Here is a 26,096-nt window from a genome sequence, read left to right on the forward strand (position 1 = left end):
GCTGTGGAAAAGTGTGGGATGATAAAGGGGGAAAGTGCCAGATTTAGGGTGGGGTAGGTTGTAGTATTTGGAAAGATCATCAGATAGTCCTTATAGAGAAAGTTAGATTTGAGCAGAGTCTTTAAAAACTCTCTTACTCAGGTATTCTGTAAATGAATTGTAAGAACACCTTGTATCCCCTTCACATGTTTAAGCTGAAGTTTAAAGTTTTTTATTATAAGTTTCCTTGTAAATAATTTAATTTTTTAGCACTGGTTAAATTTGACATCTTATAGTTTTTTTAAAATGTCCCCAGGCAGGCCAGGCCAGGTGGCTCACACCTGTAATCCCAGCACTTTGGGAGGCCAAGGTGGATGGATCACACGTTCAGGAGTTGGAGACCAGCCTGACCAACATGGCAAAACCCCATCTCTACTAAAAATACAAAAATTAGCCGGGCATGGTGGCATGCGCCTGTAATCCCAGCTACTCAAGAGGCTGAGGCAGGAGAATTGCTTGAACCTGGGAGGCGGAGGTTGCAGTGAGCCAAGATGGTGCCACTGCACTCCAACCTGGGAAACAAGAGCGAAACTCTGTCTCAAAAAAAAAAAAAAAAAAATGTCCCCAGACTGGGCACAGTGGCTCGGGCCTGTAAATCCCAGCACTTTGGGAGGTTGAGGCAGGAAGATCGCTTGAGCTCAGGACTCCCAGGCTGCAGCGAACTAGGATTGGACCACTGCATTCCAGCCTGCACAACACAGCAAGACCCTGTCTCAAAAAAAAAGAAGTCTGTAGTGGAATTTATTAATACTGTAATGAATTTACATATATCATAATCCATTTAAAAATATATATAAACAAGCTTTTCATTAATATTTTACATTTTTTTGCTTTTTCTCTGAACTTGTATCTCTTTCTTTTTTTCTTTTTATTTTTTTGAGACAGGGTCTCACTCTGTCACCCAGGCTAGAGTACAGTGGCGTGATCATGACTTACTATAGACTTGACCTCCTGGTCCCTTGGTCCCTGGTGAGTCTTCCACCTCAGCCTCCCAGGTAGCTGGGACTGCAGGCACAAGCCACCATGCTTGGCTAATTTTCTGTATTTTTTGTTAAGACAGGGCACTATGTTTCCCAGGCTTGTCTTGAACTCCTGGCTCAAGTGACCCGCCCGCATTGGCCTCGCATAGTGCTGCGATTACATATGTGAGCTACTGTGCCTGACTGATACTATGATTTTTTAATATAATGTTGTATAATTAAAACAAAGTAGTTAATCTGCCCAACATCTGAAATATTTGACCTTTTTTGTAATGAGAGTATTTGAGATTCACTCTCTAAGAGATTGTGAAATTTACAGTACTCAGTCATTAGTTGTATTTGCCATGTTGTGTAATAGATACTAAAAAAAAAAAAAAAAAAAAAAATCAGGCCACACATGGTGGCTCATGCTTGTAATCCCAGCATTTGGGAGGCCAAGGTGGGAAGATCGCTTGAGCCCAGGAGCTTAAGACCAGCCTGAGCAACACAGTGAGACTTCATCTCTGCAAATAATAAAAAATTAGCCAGGTGTGGTGGTTTGCACCTGTAGTCCCAGCTACTCAAGAGGCTGAGGTGGAAAGATTGCTAGAGTTCAGGCTCTTGAGGCTGTAGTGAGCCGAGATCGTGCCTGGGCAACAGAGTGGTACCTTGTCTCAAAAAAAATGAAAGTTACTCCTCATTTCAACCTGGAGCTTTTTGTACTCTTTGATTATCATCTTCCCTACCCCTAAGCCTCTGGTAACTACCATTCTGCTCTCTGCTTCTATGAGTTCAGTGGCTTTAGATTACACATTTAAGTGAGAACATACAATATTTGCTTTTCTGTTTTTGCCTTATTTCACTTAGCATAATGTTCTCCAGTTCCATCCATGTTGTCCCAAATGACTGAGTTCCTTCCTTTGTTAAGGCTGAACAGTATTCTTTTGTACACACACACACACACACACACACACACACTCTCTCTCTCATCCCATTCATCTATTGATGTATACTTAAGTTGATTCCTTAATGTGGCTATTGTGAATAGTGCTGTAGTGAACATGGGAGTGCAGATATCTTTTTGATATACTGATTTCAAGTCTTTTGGGTAATAGCCAGAAGTGAGATTGCTGGACCACATAGTAATTCTATTTTTAGTTTTTTTGAAGAACTTCCTAGAGTTTTCTATAGTAGCTGTACTAATTTACATTCCTATTAACAGTGTGCAAGTTTTTTTCTCAACAACCTCACCAACACTTATCTTTTGTCTTTTTGGTAATAGCCATATACAGCAGCCCCCACTTATCCTTAAGGAATATATTCCAAGACACCAAGTGGAATATATAAGTTTGGTTTTTTTTGTTTTTGTTTTTGAGATGGGATTTTGCTCTTTTTAATTTTTTCTTTCTTTCTTTTTTTTTTTTTGAGATGGAGTCTTGCTCTGTTGCCCAGGCTGGAGTGCAGTGGTGCTATCTTGGCTCACTGTAAGCTCCACCTCCTAGGTTCACACCGTTCTCTTGCCTCAGCCTCCCGAGTAGCTGGGACTACTGGTGCCCACCACCACACCTGGCTAATTTTTTTGTGTTTTCAGTAGAGACAAGGTTTCACCATGTTAGCCAGGATGGTCTCGATTTCCTGACCTCATGATCCTCCCACCTCAGCCTCCCAAAGTGCTGGGATTACAGGTGTGAGCCACCATGCCCGGCCAAGACGGGGATTCGCTCTTGTTGCCCAGTTTGGAGTGCAATGGCAAGATCTTGGCTCACTGCACCCTCTGCCTCCTGGGTTCAAGCAATTCTCCTGCCTCAATCTCTCAAGTAGCTGGGATTACAGGTGTCCACCACCACGCCCGGATAATTTTTTGTATTTTTAGTAGAGATGGGGTTTCACTATGTTGGCCAGGCTAGTTTCAAACTCCTGACCTCAGGCGATCCACCCGCCTTGGCCTCCCAAAGTACTGGGATTACAGGCGTGAGCCACCGTGCCTGGCCTATATAGGGTTTTGTACTTGTCCTGAAACTGCAGATAGTGCAGAATCCTATAGATACTATGTTTTTTCTATACATACATACCTATGATAATATTTATTGATTAGGCACAATAAGACATAAACAGCAATAACTAATAATAAAGTAGTACAGTTATAACACTCTTCTAACAATTTAGGTAAAAGAAGCAGTACTCGAACACAAGCTCTACAATACCACAACAGTTGATCTTATAACCGAGATGGCTACTAGGCAGGTGGGTAGCATATACAGCATGGTTATGCTGGATAGAGGGATGATTCTCTTCCTTGGCAGGATGGAGCAGGACCACTCCAGATTTTACCACCCTATTTAGAATAGCATGCAGTTTAAAACGTATGACTTGTTTATTTCTGGAACTTGCCATTTAATATTTTCAGACCACTGTTGACTACAGGTAACTGAAACTTGAGAAAGTAAAACCGGGGGAAGTGGAGGACTACTGTATTTTATTTGATTTCTGTCACAGAATTTTATTCTAATGTAACACTTTTCTACCCAAAAGCCTTTTAGTAATCTCATTATACTTCTGCTACAAATATATAAATTAATTAAAAATGAAAAATTAGCTTTATTTCTGATATACATAATATTCTAAATATTAAATGTTTTTTCTAATTTATTACAATTATTAGTATAACTGATCAAAACAAATAGACTACATAAATGAAAAAAAAAACAAATTTTTAATTATCTCAGTAACTCAATTAGATTCTCCTTCAACTTTATTAAAAACAGAAGACTGTTAAGTACTTGAGTTGCAAAAACATTTTGTTACCAATCATTAGAATTGTTCATTTTCTCAGTTTCTGTAAAGTATCCCAAAAGCCTTTATTGAGACTAGTCAAAATATCTATTACTGACATTTTAGGCTAAATTTTATTTTGTGTTTTTTGTTTTGAGACAAGGTTTCACTCTGTTGCCCAGGCTGATCTTGAACTCCTGGGGCTCAAGTGATCCTCCCACCTCAGCCTCCCAAAGTGCTGGGTTTATGTATGAGCCGCTGCACCCAGCCTACACCAGATTTTAAAAAAAGAAAAAAAATCTATTAAAATTATATCTTCAGGCTGCATGCAGTGGCTCGTGCCTGTAACCCTAGCACTTTGGGACACTGAGGCAGGCAGATCACTTGAGGCCAGGAGTTCAAGACCAGCCTGGCCAATGTGGCGAAATCCTGTCTCTACTAAAAATACAAAAATTACCTCAGCGTGGAGGCGCATGCGTGTAATCCCAGCTACTCAGGAGGCTGAGGCACAAGAATTGCTTGAACCTGGGAGGCAGAGGTTGCAATGAGCTGAGGTTGTGCCACTCACTCCAGCCTGGGTGACAGAGTGAGATTCTGTCTCAAAACAAACAAACAAAAATCCTCACTTAAAGGCACTTGTTTAACTTGGTATACTGAGAGAAATTGGGGAAAATTAAAATACCGTTACTTTTATTACACTTATGATAATGTTTTTTTAGAATATGTTTTAAATATATATATATTTTTTACCCTGGCTGCAGACTTATTAGGTCATTGTATATTTGCTGCCGAAATGAGCTCTGTTAGGTCATTGAATTTATGTAAAATGACCACCATATAACTTAACTGGTAGTATCAAGGCTCATTGACAAAACCAGTCAGTCAAATCACACTTACTTTATAAGTTAAAAATAGTGTAGACTATATTGGAATACCTATTTCATGTCATGATTTGACCAAATACGTTTTTTAACTATGTTAATGAATAACATATGCTGAATCTATAAATAACTCATATGAACATTTTATCTGTAGTTCTTATTCTTGAAAAAATTTGGTAATCTTGGTTCACCTTTCAGTTATACTTATTTAAAAGAACCACAGTCCAAGTGCGGTGGCTCATGCCTGTAATCCCAGCATTTTGGGAGGCCGAGGCAGGTGGATCACCTGAGGTCAGGAGTTTGAGGCCAGCCTGGCCAATATGGCGAAATCCCGTCTCTACTAAAAATACAAAAATTAGTCAGGTGTGGTGGCACAGGCCTGTAATCCCAGCTACTCGGGAGGCTAAAGCAGGAGAATTGCTTGAACCCAGGAGACGGAGGTTGTAGTGAGCCGAGATCCCACCACTGCACTCCAGCCTGCGTGATGGGGCTCTGTACTGCAGTTGCTGTTCTCTTTGTTCTCCTGGATCTCCTGGAACTCTCCCTCAAGGACTATGCATTCTTTTTTTTTTTTTTGAGATAGAGTCTTGCTCTGTTGCCCTGGCTGGAGTGCAGTGGCACGATCTCAGCTCACTGCAACCTCTGCCCCTTGGGTTCAAGCAGTTCTCCTGCCTCAGCCTCCCGAGTAACTGGGATTACAGGCACACGCCACCATGCCTGGCTATTTTTTGTATTTTTAGTAGAGATGGGGTTTCGCCTTGTTGGCTAGACTGGTCTCCAACTCCTGACCTAAAGTGATCTGCCAGCCTCGGCCTCCCAAAGTGCTGGGATTATAGGTGTGAGCCACCGTGCCAGGCCGAGGACTATGTATTTTTTGATATTACATGTGACACGGAAGAGGTGAGGTCACTGTATTGTCATTACTCATCCCCATTCTACCATGTACTAGAATTCAGTCTTATTTAGTCGTATATGTGACAGGAAGCCAGAAGGTTTCCCCAACCAATATTTAGAATTATCCACATTTCATGCCTCCTAGCAATTCCCCCTAGTAATTTTTGTCATGGGTGAGGACTGTGACTTTCACTTGTTACTGTGGCATTGCCAGCCAGATCATGTTTAGAAAAGAAGACATATGTAAATTGAGGATCTAGGATTGAATTCCCTTAAAATATCCATAACTGTGTACTTTCTGGATACTGTTTGTGGCTATAAAACACACTTATCCCAGTTTAAAACCACGACTGTTTAGATTAAGGTTATTGAATTGTCTTAGTTTTCTACTTTCAAGACATGGTTATAGTTTGCTTCTGGGTAGAGCAATTGTGGATGAGTCTTGAGTGTTACCTGTCTGTAGATCCACTGATGCAAGTTTTCTCTTTTTAAGCAAGGAGGTAGCTATTATTTTGCCTGGCACTTACAGTGAACTGGGCCTGCCCTATGATGGGGATTTAAGGTGGGTGTATCATAAAAGTAGAAGTGAGAAGACAAACAAGTTTCCCAGTATCTCAGGTGGAGTAAAAAATGTAGACCGGGAATCAGATATTACTCTAAGAACTTCGTAAGATTTGTATACTCCCCCACCTTGTTTTTTGTTTTGTTTTGTTTTGTTTTATAGAAACAGAGCCTCACTGTGTTGCCTAGGCTGGTCCTGAATCTCTGGGCTCAAGCAATCCTGCCTTGGACTCCCCAATTACTAGGATTATAGGAATGAACCACCACGCCCGACTCATTTATTTTTTGTTATAAGTCCTTGTTTCTCCATAGTTATTATCAATAAGACACCAAAAATAAGAAGCCTGTATGTAAGCCTGCAAGAACAATAAAGGGTGGGGAATTTAAGTGGATTGCCTTGTCCCATATCCTAGCCAGGCATAGAGGAAGAGAGAAATTTCAAATGACAGAAAGTGGGTGGGTTACACAGGTGCTTCAACTGGTAAAGTATTATTTCTTAAGCTGATCTTGGTTCACTGCAACCTCAGCCTCCCGAGTAGCTGGGATTACAGGCGCCTGCCACCACACCTGGCTAATTTTTTTGTATTTTTAGTAGAGACAGGGTTTCACCATGTTGGCTAGGCTGGTCTCAAACTCCTGACCCCAGGTGATCTGCCTGGCACCTATAGATAGGTATCTTTTTGTTGTCTGTGTTTTTTTGTTTGTTTGTTTCCCACATTTTTATTTTGAACAACTTCAAATTAATAGCAAAGTTACAGCAGTTTCCTCCTGGTTCAGAATTCACTCAGGGTCATGTGTGGTATTTAGTTGCTCTTTTTAGTTTCCTTTAAAACAGAACAGTTCCTCAGCCTTTTGTATGTGTCGTAACAATGTCACTTTTCAAAAGTTAAGGCTAGTTGTTTGCGGAATGACCCTTAACTTGAATTTGATTATTTTTTCATGATTAGATTCAGGTTAGACAGTTTTGTCAGCATTACTACATAAACAATGTGTCTTTTTCAGTGCATCACACCATAAGTCAATAAATCATGCAAAATATTTAGAAGAATTGGACTCTGAAGAAATTATATAAATAACTGTTTTTCTTATTTTCTTTTCATATATGAACAAGAGTGATACATGATAAATCTGAATGAGCTATAAATAGCTTTAAAAATATGCATAAAATAAATATTCTGGGCTGGACACGGTGGCTTACGCCTGTAATCCCAGCACTTTGGGAGGCCGAGACGGGTGGATCACCTGAAGTCAGGAGTTCAAGACCAGCCAGGCCAACATGGTGAAACCCCGTCACTACTAAAAATACAAAAATTAGTCAGGCGTGGTGGTGGGCACCTGAATTCCCAACTACTCAGGAGGATGAGGCAGGAGAATCACTTTAACCTGGGACGGGAAGGTTGCAGTGAGCCGATATTGTGCCACTGCACTCCAGCCTGGATGATAAGAGCTAAACTCTGTCCCCCAAAAAATTAAGTAAGTAAATAAATATTCCATGTGATAAGGTATTATGCCATTGCTTAATTGGCAGCATTTTTTCTTTTTTAGTGGTATGTAAAATAATGTTACTTATAATAAACAACATTTTAGATGCAATTAAATGTAATTTTAATTCTTTCTATTTACTTTGCTACCGTTCTATTACAGATCATTAACACTTTGCCCCTTGTATTCATTCAGCAAATATTGTGGTACTAAGAATACAACTATGAACAAAAAGCATGGTGTGGTCTCTGTACTAGTTTCCTATGAATACTGTAAGAAACTACCACAAACTTAGTGGCTTTAAACAACACAAATTAGACTGGGCACTGTGGCTCATGCCTGTAATCCCAGCACTTTGGGAGGCTGAGGTGGGAAGATTACTTGAGGTCAGGAGTTTGAGACCAGCCTGGGCAACATAGGAGAAAACTGTCTCTACAAAAAAAATGTAAACACACACACACAACAACAACACAAAGTTACTGTTTGACAGTTCTGGAGGTCAGAAGTCTGAAATAGACTTCACTGGGTTGAAGTCAAAGTGTTGGCAGCGTTGTGCTTCCTCTGGAACCTCTAGGGCAGAATCCATTTCCTTGCTTTTTCCACCTTCTAGAGGCTGCCTACATTCCTTCGCTCATGGGCCTATAGCTCCATCTTGAAAACCAGTAGCATCTTCAAATCTCTCTGACTAGCTTGCCTTCTTTCTTCACTTATAAGGAACCTCATGATGATTACTTTAGGCCTACCCAGATAATTCAGGATAAGCTCCCTATCTCAAGATCCTTGACTTAATCACATCTGCAGAGTCCCCTTTACCATGTACGGCAACATTTTCATAGCGTCTGGTAATTAATAAGGACTTGGACATCTTTGGTGGGCAATTATTATGCCTACTACAGTCCCTGTCTTCATGGAACTTAAGTTCTAGAAAATCAAGTAGGCAATTACTATAGAATCTGCAAAAAGTACTCAGAAGACAGAGAAAGAGAAATAAGATGAGAACAAAAAAATAATTGGATTGCAGAAGCTAAGGGAATGCTGTTAAGAGAGACAGCACCCACTGGGTTTTACAATAAGTATCATTGGTCATGCTGGCAAGAGAAATCTCAAAATAGTGTGGTAATGGAGTGGGAATACATACTGAAGTGTATTAAAGAGTGAAAAGGGAGCTGAGAGCTGGGCGCAGTGGCTCACGCTTGTAATCCCAGCACTTTGGGAGGCCGAGGTGGGTCGATCACCTGAGGTCGGGAGTTCAAGACCATCCTGACCAACATGAAGAAACCCCATCTCTACTAAAAATACAAAATTAGCCGGGGTTGTGGTGCATGCCTGTAATCCCAGCTACTCGGGAGGCTGAGGCAGGAGAATCACTTGAACCTGGGAGGCGGAGGTTGTGGTGAGCTGAGATCGCACCATTGCACTCCAGCCTGGGCAAAAAGAGCGAAACTCTGTTTCAAAAAATAAAAAAAATAAAAAAATTAAAAAAAAAAGAAAAGAAAAGGGAGCTGAGAAAGTAGAAATAGTGATTGTAGGCATACCTTTCAAAACATTAGGCTGGGAACAAGAGACAAAGTTAGCATTGCAGTTTTTTGTTATTGTTGTTTTGTTTTCTTTTGAGACGAAGTCTCGCTCTGTCACTGGGTCTGGAGTGCAGTGGCGCCATCTTGGCTTACTGTAGGCTCTGCCTCCCAGGTTCACGCCATTCTCCTGCCTCAGCCTCCCGAGTAGCTAGGACTACAGGCACCCGCCAGCACTCCTGGTTAATTTTTTGTATTTTTAGTAGAGATAGGGTTTCACCATGTTAGCCAGGCTGGTCTTGAACTCCTGACCTCAGGTGGCCCGCCTTGGCCTACCAAAGTGCTGGGATTACAAGCGTGAGCCACTGCGCCCGGCCCATTGCAGTTATTCTTAATGGTCTCACTGTGTAAGTCCATTATACAAATCTCTTCCAGAAGTAAGTGTTTGATAACTTTTTTTTTTTTTAATTAAAGAAATGTATGGGCTGGGTGAGCGTGGTGGTAAACACCGATAGTCTCAGCAACTCAGGAAGCTGAGGCAGGAGGATAGCTTGAGCTGGGAGGCAGAGGTTGCAGTGAGATGATATCATGCCATTGCATTCCAGCCTAGGTAACTGAGTGAGACCCTGCTTCAGAAAAAATAAACCAAAAAAAAAAGGAGAAGTGTATGATAGCTGCCAATAACTCACAAACAAGAAGCAAACATCTATACAGCTTAGCCTTTTACTCAAGGTTTTTCACAACATAAACACATCCTACCTTCTCTAAATGCCTTTCCTTTTTCCAGCTGAGTTGGTCCTATTGTTCCCATTTCTGTGTCTTAGTTCATGCTTCTTTTCCATTTTAGGTTTTTTGCTATTTCTGTCTCTTGCTTTTCCAGGACTCCAGGCTCATTATCTCAACCCCCACAACGTCTCCTTTCTTGGTATTTCAGCAGCACTTCTCATAGATCTCTTTTATTTTGAGTTCTTCATTTTTTACTCAGATGTGTTATAACAATGAAAATAATCACCTGATTTGTATTAAATTTTGTGATTCTGTACTCTATTTTGAAAGAATTCAGCCTGAGAGGAAATGAAAACTAGGTAATACACTGAGATAGCCTTTTGTAGCAGTAAAATCTGAACTTTTTCTTTTTTCAAAAATTCTTCCTAATGTTGAAAAACCACACCATATGAACAAGAAATTAGGGAGATTTCATAATCATTAGGGGCTTTCTGTATTTACGTTTGCTGGGAAGGAAAAAAGAAATCTTGGTTAATTCTACTTTGTAATGTCACTGTAATTGTTCAGGAGTACAATAAAATAAACTGTATAGATTTATTATTGTAAGTCCATTTTGACTAATTTCTTCTCCCTTTGAAGGTCCAAGGGATGTCCTTCATTGCAGCAGTGCTCATTCTCAATTTGGAAGAGGCAGATGCCTTTATTGCATTTGCCAATCTCCTGAATAAGCCATGCCAGTTGGCCTTTTTTCGTGTGGATCACAGCATGGTATGAATGGATCATGTTTTCCTTTGTTTCTGTAGTTTTAACGCCCTCTTAGAGTGAAAAACAGTAATTGAAAGACCAAGATAATCTCATCTATTGTAAACTTACTATATTATAGTTTATGAATGAATGTTTGCTGAGAAGACTCAGAAAAAGATGAGATTCTTAATGAGCAAGATTTCCTGTTAATGTTTAAGCATTTAATTTCCTTATTTCTAGACTATATACTTTCATAATTTTATTGATTTTTTAATCTTTAGATGTTGAAATATTTTGCAACATTTGAAGTATTCTTTGAAGAAAATCTCTCCAAATTATTTCTTCACTTCAAATCTTATAGTCTTACACCAGATATATACTTGATAGACTGGTAAGTCATAACATACATAATATATAATAATGAAAAGGAAATAAAGTATAACTTTTTTTGTGTTTTAGAAACTAGAGTGAATCTCATGTACAGGATTTTACATATAAAGAGCCTTCTTCTACAAATTGAGAAACTTCCAAATTTGTGTGGGGACGCATTTGATTAAGAGCATGGACTCGGCTGGGTGTGGTGGCTCACGCCTGTAATCCCAGCACTTTGGGAAGCCGAGGTGGGTGGAGCACCTGAGGTCAGGAGTTCAAGACAGCCTGTCTAACATGGCAAAACCCCGTCTCTACCAAATATACAAAAACTTAGTCTTAGCCAGGCATGGTGGCTCACGCCTGTAATCCTAGAACTTTGGCGGGCGGATCACAAGGTCAGGAGTTCGAGACCAGCCTGACTAACATGATGAAACCCTGTCTCTACTAAAAATACAAAAATTAGCCAGGCATAGTGGCATGCACCTGTAATCCCAGCTACTTGAGAGGCTGAGGCAAGAGAATCGCTTGAACCAGGAGGCAGGAGGTTGCAGTGAGCCAAGATTGCGCCACTGCACCCCAACCTGGTGACAGATCGAGACTCCGTCTCAAAAAAAAAAAAACAAAACAAAACCGTAGCTGGGTGGTGTAGTCTCAGTAGGCTATAGCAGGAGAATTGTTTGAACCTGACAGGCAGATGTTGCAGTGAACCGAGATCACGCCACTGCACTGCAGCCTGGACAACAGAGCGAAACTCCATCTCAAAAAAAAAAAAAAAAAAAAAAAAAAAAAAGAACATAGACTCATAGACTCTGGGTTGAAATCAGAATCTCTCAGTTTGTATTTCAGTTTTTTGTCTATAAATTGGGAGTAATACTATATCTTGAGTTGTAGCGAGGGTGTTTTACATGGATTATCTCATTCAATGCCTAGCACATACTAAGCTCTCAGAGTTAGTTGCTATTTATTTTATTTTTAACACACAGGGGCTTATGATAGTTATAATAGTGTTTCTTTACTAAGGGCTTCATATTGTTTCTTTTTATTTCAAGGCTTTGTCCAGCTTTTTTTCCCCAAGATGACACCAATTTGAATTTTTTAATTTGATCTTCCTTATATATTGTCTGAACATTTTTTTAAAAAGTAATAAATGTAAATAGAATATACCTTCTCCAAGTTAAACATATGAATAGCTCAGATTTTTTCTGTTCCACACACAATTTTACTTGCTAGACTTTCTCTAGCTTAAGGAAAAAAAAAAAAAGGCCAAGTGCAGTGGCTGACGCCTGTAGTCTCAGCACTTTGGGAGGCCAAGGCAGGAGGATTGCTGGAGGCCAGGAGTTTGAGACCAACCTGGGCACCACAGCAAGACCCCATCTCTACAAAAAATAAAAAAAAAAATTAGCCAGACATAGTTGTGCCTTCCTGTAGTCCCAGCTACTCAGGAAGCTGAGGTGGGAGGATTGCTTGAGCCCAGGAATTTAAGGTTACCGTGAGCTGTGATTGCATCACTGTCCTCCATCCTGGGTGACAGAACGAGATCCTGTCTATTAAAAAAAAAAGTTATATATGTTGCCAAATCATGTATACTGTAGACAGGATCACCATTTTATTACTTGCATTTAAAGTTCAAAGTTTTTTAGACTTTGCGTTTGTCATATTAAGACTAATGATATTAATGGTGTTCCTAATAGGCATACAGCTCTCCTACAAGCTGTAATTCAGGCACCAATGTTTCTTCCATTTTTGTACTTCCACCATCTTTAACAAGGTGTTTCCAGGGTTTTCACAGAAGGGGAGAGAACAAGGAGACTCACAAGGGAGATTTTGGGAAGCTAAGACTAGAAGTATTTGGCATCTCCTCCTCTCACATTCCACTGACCAGGGCTCAGTCATGTGGCCACAACTAACTGCAAGTGAAGATATAAAATGTGGTTTAGCTGTTTGCCCAGAAAGAAAAAGAAATGGTTTGGTAAACAGCCAGTTTCTATCACACATACTTTTTTTCTGTTTAATCATAGCAACTACTTAAGATATGTACTGTAATTTACACCACTTACTGACGGGCATCCTGAAATTTTGTTTTTTATTTTTTTCTTTCATTAAAAAATTTTTTTATTTTTATTTTTTATTTTTTGAGACAGAGTCTCGTTCTGTTGCCCGGGTTGGAGTGCGGTGGTGCAATCACAGCTCCTCCCACCTGGAACTTCTGGGCTCAAGCATTCCTCCCACCTCAACCTCCTGAGTAGTTGGGATTACAGGTGTGCATCACCATGACTGGATAATTGATACTGAAATTCTGATAGGCTTGAGTACCATACCTGATATTTCACAGTTAATAAATTGCAGAATAGAAACTAAAACCTCAGCGGTCCAGTCCCAGAAACCATATTCTTTATAAAATTAACTATGACATGACCAGTACTCATCTTACTGAAGAAGAATATTTATGTTTTTTTTACTTGTCAGAGAGGTGGGATTTTAGAATGGGAAGTAATCCAAACTCATTATTTTAGAGCTGAAGAAATTGAGATACGGAAGTAGAATGTCATAGTGAAGGTCAAATTGTTGCTGTTTAAGTGTTATGTAATATAAAGAAACAGTTTTTAAAGAAAATATAATGGCTGGGCATGGTGACTTATGCCTGTAATCCTCACACTTTGGGAAGCCAAGGTGGGCAGATCACCTGAGCTCAGGAGTTTCAGACCAGCCTGGCCAACATGGTGAAACCCTGTCTCTAGTAAAAATACAAAAATTAGCTGAATGTGGTGGCCCGTACCTGTAGTCCCAGCCACTCGGGAGGCTGAGGCACAAGAATTGCTTGAACCCGGGAGGCTAAGGTTGCAGTGAGCCAGGATCACACCACTGCACTCCAGCCTGGGCTACAGAGCAAGACTCCGTCTCAAACAAACAAACAGAAAAACAAAAAACATAACTGCAACAACGTAACAATGTATATTGCATTTTCTAAAAGTTAATTTCTTAAGCTATGTGGTTTAATGGAATTAAAATAAGATTTTTCTTTTCATTCTTTCGAATTAAAAAAAATTTTTTTTAGTTGACACATAATAATTGTACTTATCCATGGGGTACATAGTGATGTTTGTGTACATATAATGTATAGTGATGAGATCAGGGTAATTAGCATATCCATCATCTCAAACATTTATCATTTCTTTGTGTTGGGAACATTCAGTATAGTTGTCCTATTTGAAACCGTATGTTATTGTTAACTATAGTTACCCTACAGTGCTATAGAACACTAGAACTTATTCCTCCTATCTGGCTGTAATTTTGTATATTTTAACAAATTTCAGCCTATCTCTTCCTTCTCTCTACCCTTCCCAGCCTCTAGTATCCTCTGTTCTACTTTTTGTGTTTATGAGATTAGCTGGCCAATGCTATGGCTCATGCTCATAATCCTAGCACTTTGGGAGGCTGCAGCAGGCTGACTACTTGACCTCAGGAGTTTGAGACCAGCCTAGGCGAGATGGTGAAACCCTGTCTCTACAAAAAATGCAAAAATTAGCTGTATGGTGCATGGTGGCATATGCCTGTAGTCTCAGCTACTTGGGAGGCTGAGGTAGGAGGATGGCTTGAACCTAGGAGGCTCAAGTGAGCTGACATTGCACCACTACATTCCAGCCTGAGCGACAGAGCCAGACCCTGTCTCCGAGAAAAAAAAAAAAAGAAAGGAAGAAAGAAAGAAAAAGAGAGCAACTAGCATTTTTTAGCTTCTACATATGAATGAGAACATGCAGTATTTCACTTACCATAATGTCCTCTGGTTCTATCCATGCTGCCACAAATGACAGGATTTCATTCTTTTTTGTGGCTTAGTAGTATTCCATTGTGTGTATGTACCACATTTTCTTTATCCATTCATCTGTTGTTAGATACCCAGGTTGATTCCATATCTTGGCTATTGTGAATAGTGCTGCAATAAACATGGGAGTGCAGACCTATCTTAAAACACACTGATATGAATTCCTTTGGGTATATACCCATGAGTGTCATTGCTGGATCATATGCTCCTTCTATTTGTAGTTTTCTAAGGAACCGCCATACTGTTCTTCATAGTGGCTGTACTTTACATTCACAACAACAATGTGTAAGAGTTCCCTTTTCTTTGCCTCTTTGCCAGCATTTGTTATTTTTTGTCTTTTTGATAATAGCTGTCCTAACTGGGGTAAGAGGATACCTCATTATGCTTTTGATTTGCATTTCCCTGATGCTTTTTATGTTGAGCATTTTAAAATTATATTTGTTGGTCATTTGTATATCTTCTTTTGAGAAATGTCTGTTCAGATCATTTGCCCATTTTTTAGTTGGAATTTTTTTTTTTTTTTTTGGTGGGATGGAGTCACTCTCTGTTGCCCAGGCTGGAGTACAGTGGCGCGATCTTGGCTCACTGCAACCTCCACCTTCAGGGTTCAAGTGATTCTCGTGCCTCAGCCACCCAAGTAGCTGGGACTACAGGTGTGCACCACCACACCTGGCTGATTTTTGTATTTTTAGTAGAGATGGGATTTCACCATGTTGGCCAGACTGGTCTGGAACTCGTTACCTCAAGTGATCCACTGCCTCAGCTTCCCAAAATGCTGGGATTACAGGCATGAGCCATGGTGCCTGGCCTTTTTTTTTTTTTTTTTTTGCTGTTGAGATGTTTAAGTTCCTCATATATTTTGGCTATTAATTTCCTGTCAGATGAATAGTTTGCAGATATTCTCTCCCATTCTGTGGGGCCTTTTACAGTATTGATTGTTTGGTGTGCAGAAGCTTTTTAGTTTGATATAATCTGCAAATGGGAATTCATTTGTTTTTGGTTTTGGTGCCTATACTTCTGAGATCTCACTAATAACATTTTTTCTAAGACTAATGTCCTGAAGCATTTCACCTGTGTTTTCTTCCGATAGTTTTATAGTTTTGTGTCTGACATTTAGATAGTTGATCCATCTTGAGTTGACTTTTGTATAGGGTGAGAAGTGGGGGTCTAATATCCAGTTTTTCCCCCAGCACCATTTATTGAAGAAACGGTCCTTTCCTGAATTAGTGTTCTTGGCACCTTTGTCAAAAATCGGTTGGCTAAAGATACGTGGATTAACTTCTGGATTCTCTATTCTGTGCCATTTTTCTATGTATCTGTTTTTATGCTGGTACCATTCTGTTTGGGTTACTATGACTTTGCAGTATATTTTGAGGTCTGGTAGTCCAATGTTTCCACCTTTTTTTTTTTTCCTTAAGATTACTTTTGTTGTCTGAGGTCTTTTGAGGATTTATATAAATTTTAGGATAGTTTTTTTTATTTCTGTGAAAAATGTCATTGGAATTTTGATAGGGATTGTATGGTATCTATAGATTATATTGGGTAGTATTGTCATTTGAACAATATTAATTCTTCCAATCTGTGAACATGGGATGTCTTTCCATTTGTTTGTATCCTCTTCAATTTCTTTCATCAGTGTTTTCCTTGTAGAGGTCTTTCACCTCCTTGGTTAAATTTACTCCTAAGTTTACTCCTTATTATTTTTGTACCTATTATAAATGTATCCAGTTTTCTGATAGAAGAATGATGCCTTATTTAGGCACTAATGTCTTTTATCATCTCTTCTGTTGAAAATCTTTTGTTTTAACTTGGAGAGTTTGCCTTTCAAGCAATACCCAGTAGATTATAGAATGGTGAGTGAATTTTGCCAAAGAGATGGAGCAGTTCATCTTAAGACAGGTTATTGTTAAGAATATGCATGGGTGCAGTGGCTCACACTTGTAATCCTATTACAGGTGGCTCATACTTGTAATCCCAGCACTTTGGGAGGCTGAGGTGGGTGGATCGTCTGAGGTCAGGAGTTTGAGAACAGCCTGGACAACATGGTGAAACGCTGTCTCTACTAAAAATACAAAAATTAGCCAGGTGTGGCAGCAGGCACCTGTAATCCCAGCTACTCGGGAGGCTGAGGCATGAGAATCGCTTGAACCCGGGAGGCAGAGGTTGTAGTGAGCCGAGATCCTGTCACTTCACTCTAGCCTGGGAAATAGAGCAAGACTCTGTCTCCAAAAAAAAAAAAAAACAACAACAAAAAACCACACACACACAAAAGAAAGAATTCGCATGGTATTCAAGGGATAATTTGAGGAGGTGAGAAGAGTACAGATGACATATTTAAACTTTAATTCTTAACAATTCACAACCAGTGGGCTTCATGTAAATGATACTAAGCTTTAATGTAGAAAAATAAGTAATGGCATTGGTCAAATGTCTTTTCAGATCTTCTTTTGTTTAGGATTTTTATTTTTTTAACTTTTGAGACAGGGTTCCACTCTGTCATCCAGACTGAGTGCAGTGGCATGATCACAGCTCACTGCAGCCTCAAAATCCCAGGCTTAAGCAGTCTGCCCACCTCAGCCTCTCAAGTATCTGGGGCTACAGGCACACCACTACACCCAACTAATTTTTGCTATTTTATAGAGATGGGGTCTCACTATGTTGCCTAGGCTGGTGTTTAACTCCTGGATGCAAGCAATCCTCCCTCATTGGCCTCCCAAAGGCTGAGATTATAGGCATGAGCCACCACACCCAACTAATTTAGGCTTTTTTAAAAAATTAAGTTATTGGCTGGGTGCGGTGGCTCACGCCTGTAATCCCAGCACTTTGGGAGGCTGAGGCAGGCAGATCACCTGAGGCTGGAAATTCGAGACCAGTGTGATCAACATAGAGAAACGCTGTCTCTACTAAAAATTAAAAATTAGCCAGGTGTGGTGGCACATGCCTGTAATCCCAGCTCCTCAGGAGGCTGAGGCAGTTGCGGTGAGCTGAGATTTCACCATTGCACTCCAGCCAGAGCAACAAGAGTGAAACTCCATTAAAAAAAAAAAAGAAAGAAAAATTAAGTTATTTTTCAATGTATTCTCTTCCCGTCCCCCAAGAGCATTAGAGTTAATCAGGAAGGGACCCAAGAAAATGGGAGAAGGGTTTTTTAATACGGGACTGAGATCTAAGTTAAAATACTAATTCCGTTAAGAAGGAAAAAAAAAATCCTCCATTGTCAATCTTGAGAAGTATGAGCATGGGGGATAGCAGGATCACAATTGATGTAGGGGATAGGAGAGAACTAATGAAGAGTAAGTACTGTGTACTAGAACCTGAGACTAGGCACTCCTCATTTTGAACAGTGAGTACAGTCTCTGTACTATCAAAAGTGGTTTTTGTCATATAATTAAATATGTGTTTGTAATTTAAGAAGTAGGGATGGACTTTTGTTTCATGTCTGTGTTGAGTTTATTATATACAAATTCCAGAGACATTTTTGTGGGATAGGAATGAATAAGTGACAGTGTAAAAGGACTTTTTAAAAAATTATTTTGGCGAGAAAGCTTTTAGTTCCCTTCCTCAAATCCCATCAGCACTACCTCAAATAAACACACAATCAGTGTAAACAATTGTGCTCTTTCTTTACCAAGGCAACTTCAAGACAAGTCCTGTAATAGTTACTCTCCTCACTTCCCCTGACCAGAATGCCTCCCAAAGAACCACTGGATAAAGAATTACATGGTCAGACATTGTCAGAAAGGTTGGGAAAAACCATTTTGGTGGTTCTATGGGAAGGTATACATGCTTCAAAAGAAGTAGTAAATAAAGCTGGGTGGAGGGAAAAAGACAAAACAAAACAATGGATGTTTGTGCAAGGGGAAGAGAAAAGAGAGAAGTCAGATTTTGGGTTTATATTAGGTGACTAAAAGATGATATTTGGGTTCTTCATACAATAATAATAACTAATTTTTATTTAGCATTTCTTACATGCCAAACACTGATGTAAACACTTCTACATTTATTAACTACTATAATTTTTAAAACAATCCTGAGAGGTAGATAGTTTTCTTATAATTTACTAATGAAGAAACTGAGGCACAGTAAAGACAACTATCCTGCTCAAGGTAACACAACTAATAAGTGGCAAATTCAAGATTCAAATTCAGGCATTCTGATTTCAGAGCTCATACCCTTAACTACCAGACTGTTCTACCACTCTAGTAGATATTAGGCCTTTCCTCTACATAAGGTGGTAAATTCACATACTTTTGTTATTTATTATTTAATTTCCCGCTACTCAAGTTTGAGGGAGGAAGGCTATTTTATTTTATTTATTTATTTTTTATTTTATTTATTTATTTATTTATTTATTTTTTCTCACTCTGTCGCCAGGTTGGAGTGCAGTGGCATGATCTCGGGTCGCTGCAACCTCCGCCTCCCGGGTTCAAGCGATTTTCCCACCTCAGCCTCCCACATAGCTGGGACTACAGGCGTGTGCCACCATGCCCAGCTAATTTTTGTATTTTTAGTAGAGATGAGGTTTCACCATGTTGGCCAGGATGGGAAAGCCATATTTTATTTGCCTTTTTATCCCTGATAAACACTGTTCTTTTTTTATAGAGATGCTTACTGAGTAAATGAATCAATGAATGAAAAATTTCAGTGACCATTTTTCCCTCTAATTTTAGGATCTTCACACTATATAGCAAATCACTACCACTTGATCTGGCCTGTCGAGTCTGGGATGTATTTTGCAGAGACGGGGAAGAATTTTTATTTAGGACTGGATTAGGAATCCTCCGATTATATGAAGATGTTCTCCTGCAGATGGACTTTATTCATATAGCGCAGTTTCTAACTAAATTGCCAGAAGATATCACATCGGAAAAGCTATTCAGTTGTATTGCAGCCATTCAGATGCAGAATAGCACCAAAAAATGGACTCAGGTAGAGTGACATTTTCCTATCTCTAATAGATGTGTTAAAATAGTTGACTTATTGTAAAAAAATTATGTATTTCTTAAATGTTAGTGCTTAAAAATGTCTTTTAAAAATAATTTTTGACTTCTAAGAAACAAGAATTTAAATCAAATTGCCCACTTTTCAGCTATCCAAACCTAGGGTTTTATTTTATTTTATTTTATTTCATTTCATTTCATTTCATTATTTCATTATTTCATTTCATTTCATTTCATCTATTTTTTTGAGACAGAGTCTCACTCTGTCGTCCAGGTTGGAGTGCAGTGGTGCGATCTCGGCTCGGTACAATCTCCATCTCCAGGATTCAAGCGATTCTCCTGCCTCAGCCTCCCAAGTAGCTGGGATTACAGGCACATGCCACCACGCCCAGCTAATTTTTTGTATTTTTAGTAGAGACAGGGTTTCACCGTGTTAGCCAGGATGGTCTGGATCTCCTGACCTCGTGATCCACCCACCTCGGCCTCCCAAAGTGCTGCGATTACAGGCGTGAGCCACTGATTCCGGCCAGGCTTTATTTTATTTAAGTCCAATAATATCAGTTTAGTGAAGTACAACCCACCATAATCATTTATTTGCCAGAGTAGTTATTACTTTGGTATTTCAAATAGACAACAATTTTATTATATTAAATATCTGCTGTGTACTAGGGTTTGTAGTGGAAAGAATATATAATGTATGGTCCTGGATTTTTAGATACTTAGTCTTGTTAGGAAAGTAAAAGTATTGGCAATCTAAGTTAAGTGACATAAAAGGATAGCAGTATCATTTAATCCATGAATGATATAAACGATTGGCATTATTAAATTCACCATCTTATTTGTTCAGAAAATGTTACCAAATAGTAATTTCAGAATATTTGGCAATTGGTAAAAATTAGAATATAATCATATTTCATGATTAGAAAAAAATAAAGAGGATTTGAGAATGGTACACTTTCAGGGGACAGAGTTAAGTATAATAAAGCTTTTTCCCATTTATAGTTATTTAAATCTCTTTAATCTGGGTGGTAGTTTTTGAGGATTAATCTTTATTTCATATAATTTTCAGGTCTTTGCATCTGTAATGAAGGATATTAAAGAAGGAGACAAGAACAGTAGTCCTGCTTTGAAAAGCTAGTCTTCAAAATTGACAGACTAATGGACATATAAAATGTGGTTTTTGGATAAATGTTTTTTGTTTCCTATGTAAAAGGCGTGGAAGAAAATGTTGGAGATATCTAAAAGAATCAAGAGGTGGAAGACTGCTGATTTTACATTTTATGGCTGAAGTAAATGAAATGAATAACTTATTGTCAGTATTAAACTATTATTTTGTAGGTAGAGTCATTTTTCAAAGGAAAAAGTTTAAATGGTGAGTTTATACTCCACAATTTGGAGTAAACAGTTTAATGCAATAAATTTTTAAAATAGCTTTGGAGATACTTCAAATTTTTACATCTTTTCTTTTGTAACAGTTACCACAAAGATACTCTGGAGGCTAGAGTAGGATTGTTAAATACTATTGTTAACCTCCAAAGTACTATAGTACAGACATTGTTTCCAGTTCTGACCTTTTGAAGATATTATAGACCAGTAATAAACAAATTTGATTGTAAATTAATTTAAGTCACTGAAGATGTCGTTTATCTTCATTCACAAGTTGAGGCAAATTTGAGTTACCCAGGAAATGGAAATGTTGGTGGGAGATTGTTTATTGTTTGTTTAGATGTTTTTCCACAGTATCGTGTCCATTTGTTTTTTAAGGGAAATTTGTTGTCTTCCCTAAGGAATTCCTATCACTCAGAGAATTTTAGCCGTTCTGGTTCTAGTGTAACAAATTATTCACCTAATAATTTGACATTAAGAAAACTATAAATAACTGGTAGAAGGAAAGTTCTTTGCACTTTAGTGGATTGAAGACTTGACTTTGAGAGTAAGTCCAAAAATATTTATGATGTTTCTCAGTGATAAGAGTAAAAAGTAATGAATCCTCAGAGTTTTTAAATAGCATGCTACTTGGCAAGACTTCATATTTTTTAGTTACCATTCTTCCACTGCCCATAGAAACAAAATTTGTTAACTCCAGTTTGAAATTTGAAATCTAATATGTAGCTAAATCTGTGACTTGTAAAACTCTATGCATAACTTTTCTTAATCAGTGGAAATAAGAATAAAAGAAAAAGGTAAAGTTAATTTTTTTTTCTAAGTCTACATCCTAGCCCTTGATTCAATTGCCTGAAGAAGCTGTGTGAGATTAGTCTGGTTATTGGTTCCTTTATCTGTCAGTGCCATCTTAATCTCTTAACATGTTACACTAAATGCTGCCTATAACCCATCCTCATCTTCTTTACTCATCATTGCTTTCTTCAAGGAAGGTCTTGATACTGCCTCGTCTACCTCATTATCTGCTAGTCTAGATAGTGACTCTTTGGAAGATTGGTAGCCCTGAATGAGTTATCCAACTTCCACTTCCTCACATTGGCCACTTTGCATAGGTTTGGGAACTAGCATGTGCTAAATCCTCATGCCCATAGAGGCGAAATACTTTGAGGAATGGGAGCATCTTTTCACTGTGTTCTTGGATCAGCCTTCTCTCATCCGCCAAGAAATGCATGGATTTCCCTGCCAACTCTAGGAAGTAGTGCTGCATGATTGAATCATTCTTTGATGAATTCTTTCATTGTAACATAGGGAGTCATTTCCAAAAAGGTAGATATGAGCTTAAAGTAAATTGACTTACGAATGCTTTGCTTGTGGGCCCAACAGTATCATGACCCTCCAATTGGAACATAGCATGAATTATTTTTATGTCGAGTTCTTGAACTGCTAATCAGGTGTATGTTTCCTTGAAGTCCAGAGCAGGATCCAGGTCAGATGAAGGAGGTGGTATGCCTGGCTTAACTGCTGAAAATAGAACATTGAAACTTTTCACAATGTGCTGCATTGGGTTTCTGCTTGGCTTTCTCACTGAATAGTAAATTGGGGAAAATGCTCCTTTTACTATTTTGTGTTTTATAGCAACATTAATAGCATTTTCCCAGTCAGGTGCTGTCCAGGAACATTTCCCTTGGAAGGTCTGAACAGAATGATGTGGCTTGATGTATTTCTTGAGCTCTAGTACCATATCATAGAATAGGTTAAATGTAGCCAACAACAATGTCAGGACAATTGACATTGTCCTTACAAGAGTGAATGCATTGTCTTTTGGAACTGCTACTAGAGCCATACATGAGGCAGCGAACACATCTTTAGGTGGTGGCAAGGCTATATCTGATTGACAGAGATCTCTGATCTCTAATGACATATTGCTATTGTCCTATTATGTTTAAATTTGAATCTAAATCACTTGAGTGTTATGAGTGATGGCTATATAACATGCCATTTGGTTAGATTTACAGTGTTTTTTTTGTTGCAGTTTAGTTTGAAACAGCACTTAAGCACACTGTTTCTGTTAGTGCTATATAGTTTTCAAACTAACAAGCCTGCGATCCTTGTTAGTGTAGTGACTGCCTCTTTAGGAGTATGGGACTCTAGGGTGCCCATATATTTTTACCCTATGGGTCATTCTAGTCTACGGACTACTAGTAGAACCCTCAAAAGGTAACTGCTATTATAGGGACTTACTTATTGGAAACTGGTAATACAATAACATATTGAAGGAGGGGCCATGGTCTTAGTAGGTTTTAGGATGACCTTTTAACTCCAGTAACTACTTCCTTGGTATTGGTATCTCTGATAGAGGGAATATAACCTCTGGCAGTAATCTCATTCAGTTTATACTACCTGACTAAATTTAATCATACTTTTATGTATTTGTTTCTTCAGTTGGACCTAAGTTACTATATTTCTTTTTCTTATTTTTTTTTATTATTGTACAGTTTCTTTACCTTTCAAGTATAAATGTGTATATAAAATGTAAATACAAGGAATTCACTAAAAACCACTCATAACAATTACTGTGTAAATAAAACTGGTAAGCCGAGTAATTACTTGAAATGAGTCTTCATTACTTTGGGGATATCTATTTTATTTAACTACATCTCAAGGAAAAAAAGGAAATAATTTTTGTTTTTGTTTGCCAAATTTGTCTTCCAAGGAATGCACTAAGGCTTCAGTCTTTTTAGACTGGCAGTACTGGCAGCTAAAATATTGTACTGTATCTTCTCTTGAGACCAGTATGTAGGAAATATGTGATAATTCACATGGTCAGTATATGGCAGTTTTTGTTGTTATTGTTAAAGTATATTTTCAATTAAAAAAAACTTTTCCTAAAATACTCAAAATAATGTGAAATTTAATATGTGTTTCATTTGTTTGTCTAAATATATATACTTCTTACTTAATGTTCCTTTAGTCCAGGTCTACATTGCCTTATTTAAATGCTGTTAGAAAAAAAAAATGCTGTTAGAAGACTCCAGTAACTCGCATAGTTTTCTACAGTCAGCTTTTGCTGATGTCTTTTGCATTTGTGACCTTTGAGTATATTTGTTTGACTTTATAAAATTAGGTAGCATTTGCAAAAGGACATTGACATTTTCAAAATCTCTGACTTCAAGATAATAGCTTTACTTGTAGCTTAGGAACTAATGTTATTTTGACCTAGGCCTGTCAACTCTTTAGAGTCTACACTACTGAAGGGTATAATTCTAAAGCAGATAATCATGAAATAATTTTTCTTACTTCATAATGTCATATGATTTATTTTTACTTTTCATTTTGTTTTTGTTTGGGTAAGATAAAATTATTTTATATTCCAAGAGTGTATTCAGACAGCAGAGACTAGTATAAAAAAGAGTCAAAAAGGCCGGGCGCAGTGACTCACGCCTGTAATCCCAGCGCTTTGGGAGGCCGAGACAGGAGGATCACGAGGTCAGGAGATCAAGACCATCCTGGTTAACACAGTGAAACCCTGTCTCTACTAAAAATACAAAAAAATTAGCCGGGCATGGTGGCAGGCGCCTGTAGTCCCAGCTAGTCTGGAGGCTGAGGCAGGAGAATGGTGTGAACCCGGGAGGCGGAGCTTGCAGTGAGCCGAGATCACGTCATTGGACTTCAGCCTGGGCGACAGAGCGAGACTCCGTCCCAAAAAAAAAAAAAAGAAGCAAAAAAGTGTGAGGTAGCATTGGACAGTAAGTTACATTAAAATTAAAATTTGTCATGACTGATAGTGTCAGAAAACAGTCTTCTGAGAGGAAAAAATGTTTTTGTATTGATTCATATTATTTTGCTGTTTGACAAGCATTGTCTAAAATATTCTCAACTGTAATAAAACTTCATTAATTAGAACTTCACTGCTTTACAACATGTAAAAACTAAAATGAAATCCAAGATTTCAGGGAAACTAACCACTCCAGAGAAAGCCCTGCTCTTTAAAAATATTGTTTGCTTGGTAAGAGTGTAGTTGCAAAAGTGGGAAATTTGAATTAATACACTTATATTTCTTTAGCCCTGATTATTGCCAAGCACTGCCTCTTAACATTTTGTTAGTCTACATAAAGTTTTAAAGGCTTGGGAAATTCCAAAATTGCCTTTCTTTGAGATACTCTGCTGTTCATATTGATCATCCCTTGATCTCAGTTAATGAGAATCTGCTTATGTGCATTTTATTTTGTAGGTTTGATTTATTTTCTAGTAAACACAAGGAAGGAAATTTGACTTAAAATTATACTATGAAAGTGTTTCATTTGAAAATTTACGTAAACAATACTAACTTTATTAAATTTAAAGTAAAATGACTTTTGTACTATTGCAATGTATTTGAAAAATCATTTTTACAATAAATGTGTAAATGATAAATGAATATAGACTTGAAGGAGTATATAAAATTGACAACAATGGGGTATATTTGTTCTCATTTTTCATCCTCAGGCATAATGCTGTACACAATGGTATAAAAGCAGAAAGCAAAGCTTGAAATTCTGGTCACAGCTGAGCGCGGTGGCTCATGTCTGTGATCCTAGCACTTTGGGAGGCTGAGACAGGAGCATCACTTGATCTGAGGAGCTCCAGATTAGCCTGGGCAACATAGTGAGACCATCTCTTCAAAAAATTTAAAAATTAGCTGGTCATGGTAGCATGTGCCTGTAGTCTCAGCTACTTGGAAGGCTGAGATAGGAGGATTGCCTAAGCCTGGGGGCGTTGAGGCTACACTGCGCTGTGATCACACCACTGGACTCCAGCCTGTGCAACAGAGTGAGCCCCTTTCTCAAAAACATTAAAAAAAAAAAAAAAAAATTGGGCCAGGCGCGGTGGCTCATGCCTGTAATTCCAGCACTTTGGGAGGCCAAGGCGGGTAGATTACCTAAGGTCGGGAGTTCGGGACCAGTCTCACCAACATGGAGAAACCCCGTTTCTACTAAAAATACAAAAGTAGTCAGGCTTGGTGGCGT

General features: G+C 38.5%; 1 protein-coding gene across 3 annotated transcripts in view; it reads left to right on the forward strand.

Moving 5' to 3' along the window:
* TBC1D12 (TBC1 domain family member 12) overlaps positions 1–21,328 on the forward strand; it is a 141,787-nt gene extending 120,459 nt beyond the window's left edge. Inside the window, exons 10-13 of one of the 3 annotated variants that reach the window (XM_073019183.1) lie at positions 10,468–10,596; positions 10,854–10,963; positions 19,438–19,696; positions 19,962–20,765. In XM_073019183.1, coding sequence (XP_072875284.1) covers positions 10,468–10,596; positions 10,854–10,963; positions 19,438–19,696; positions 19,962–20,144 — 681 coding nt within the window. In that variant the 3' untranslated portion in view covers positions 20,145–20,765. The other 2 variants (XM_007963613.3, XM_038009281.2) reach the window with 2 other exon arrangements.
* The last annotated feature ends 4,768 nt before the right edge of the window (positions 21,329–26,096 follow it).

Source organism: Chlorocebus sabaeus, chromosome 9, assembly GCF_047675955.1.
Source record: "Chlorocebus sabaeus isolate Y175 chromosome 9, mChlSab1.0.hap1, whole genome shotgun sequence".
Taxonomy (NCBI): domain Eukaryota; kingdom Metazoa; phylum Chordata; class Mammalia; order Primates; family Cercopithecidae; genus Chlorocebus; species Chlorocebus sabaeus.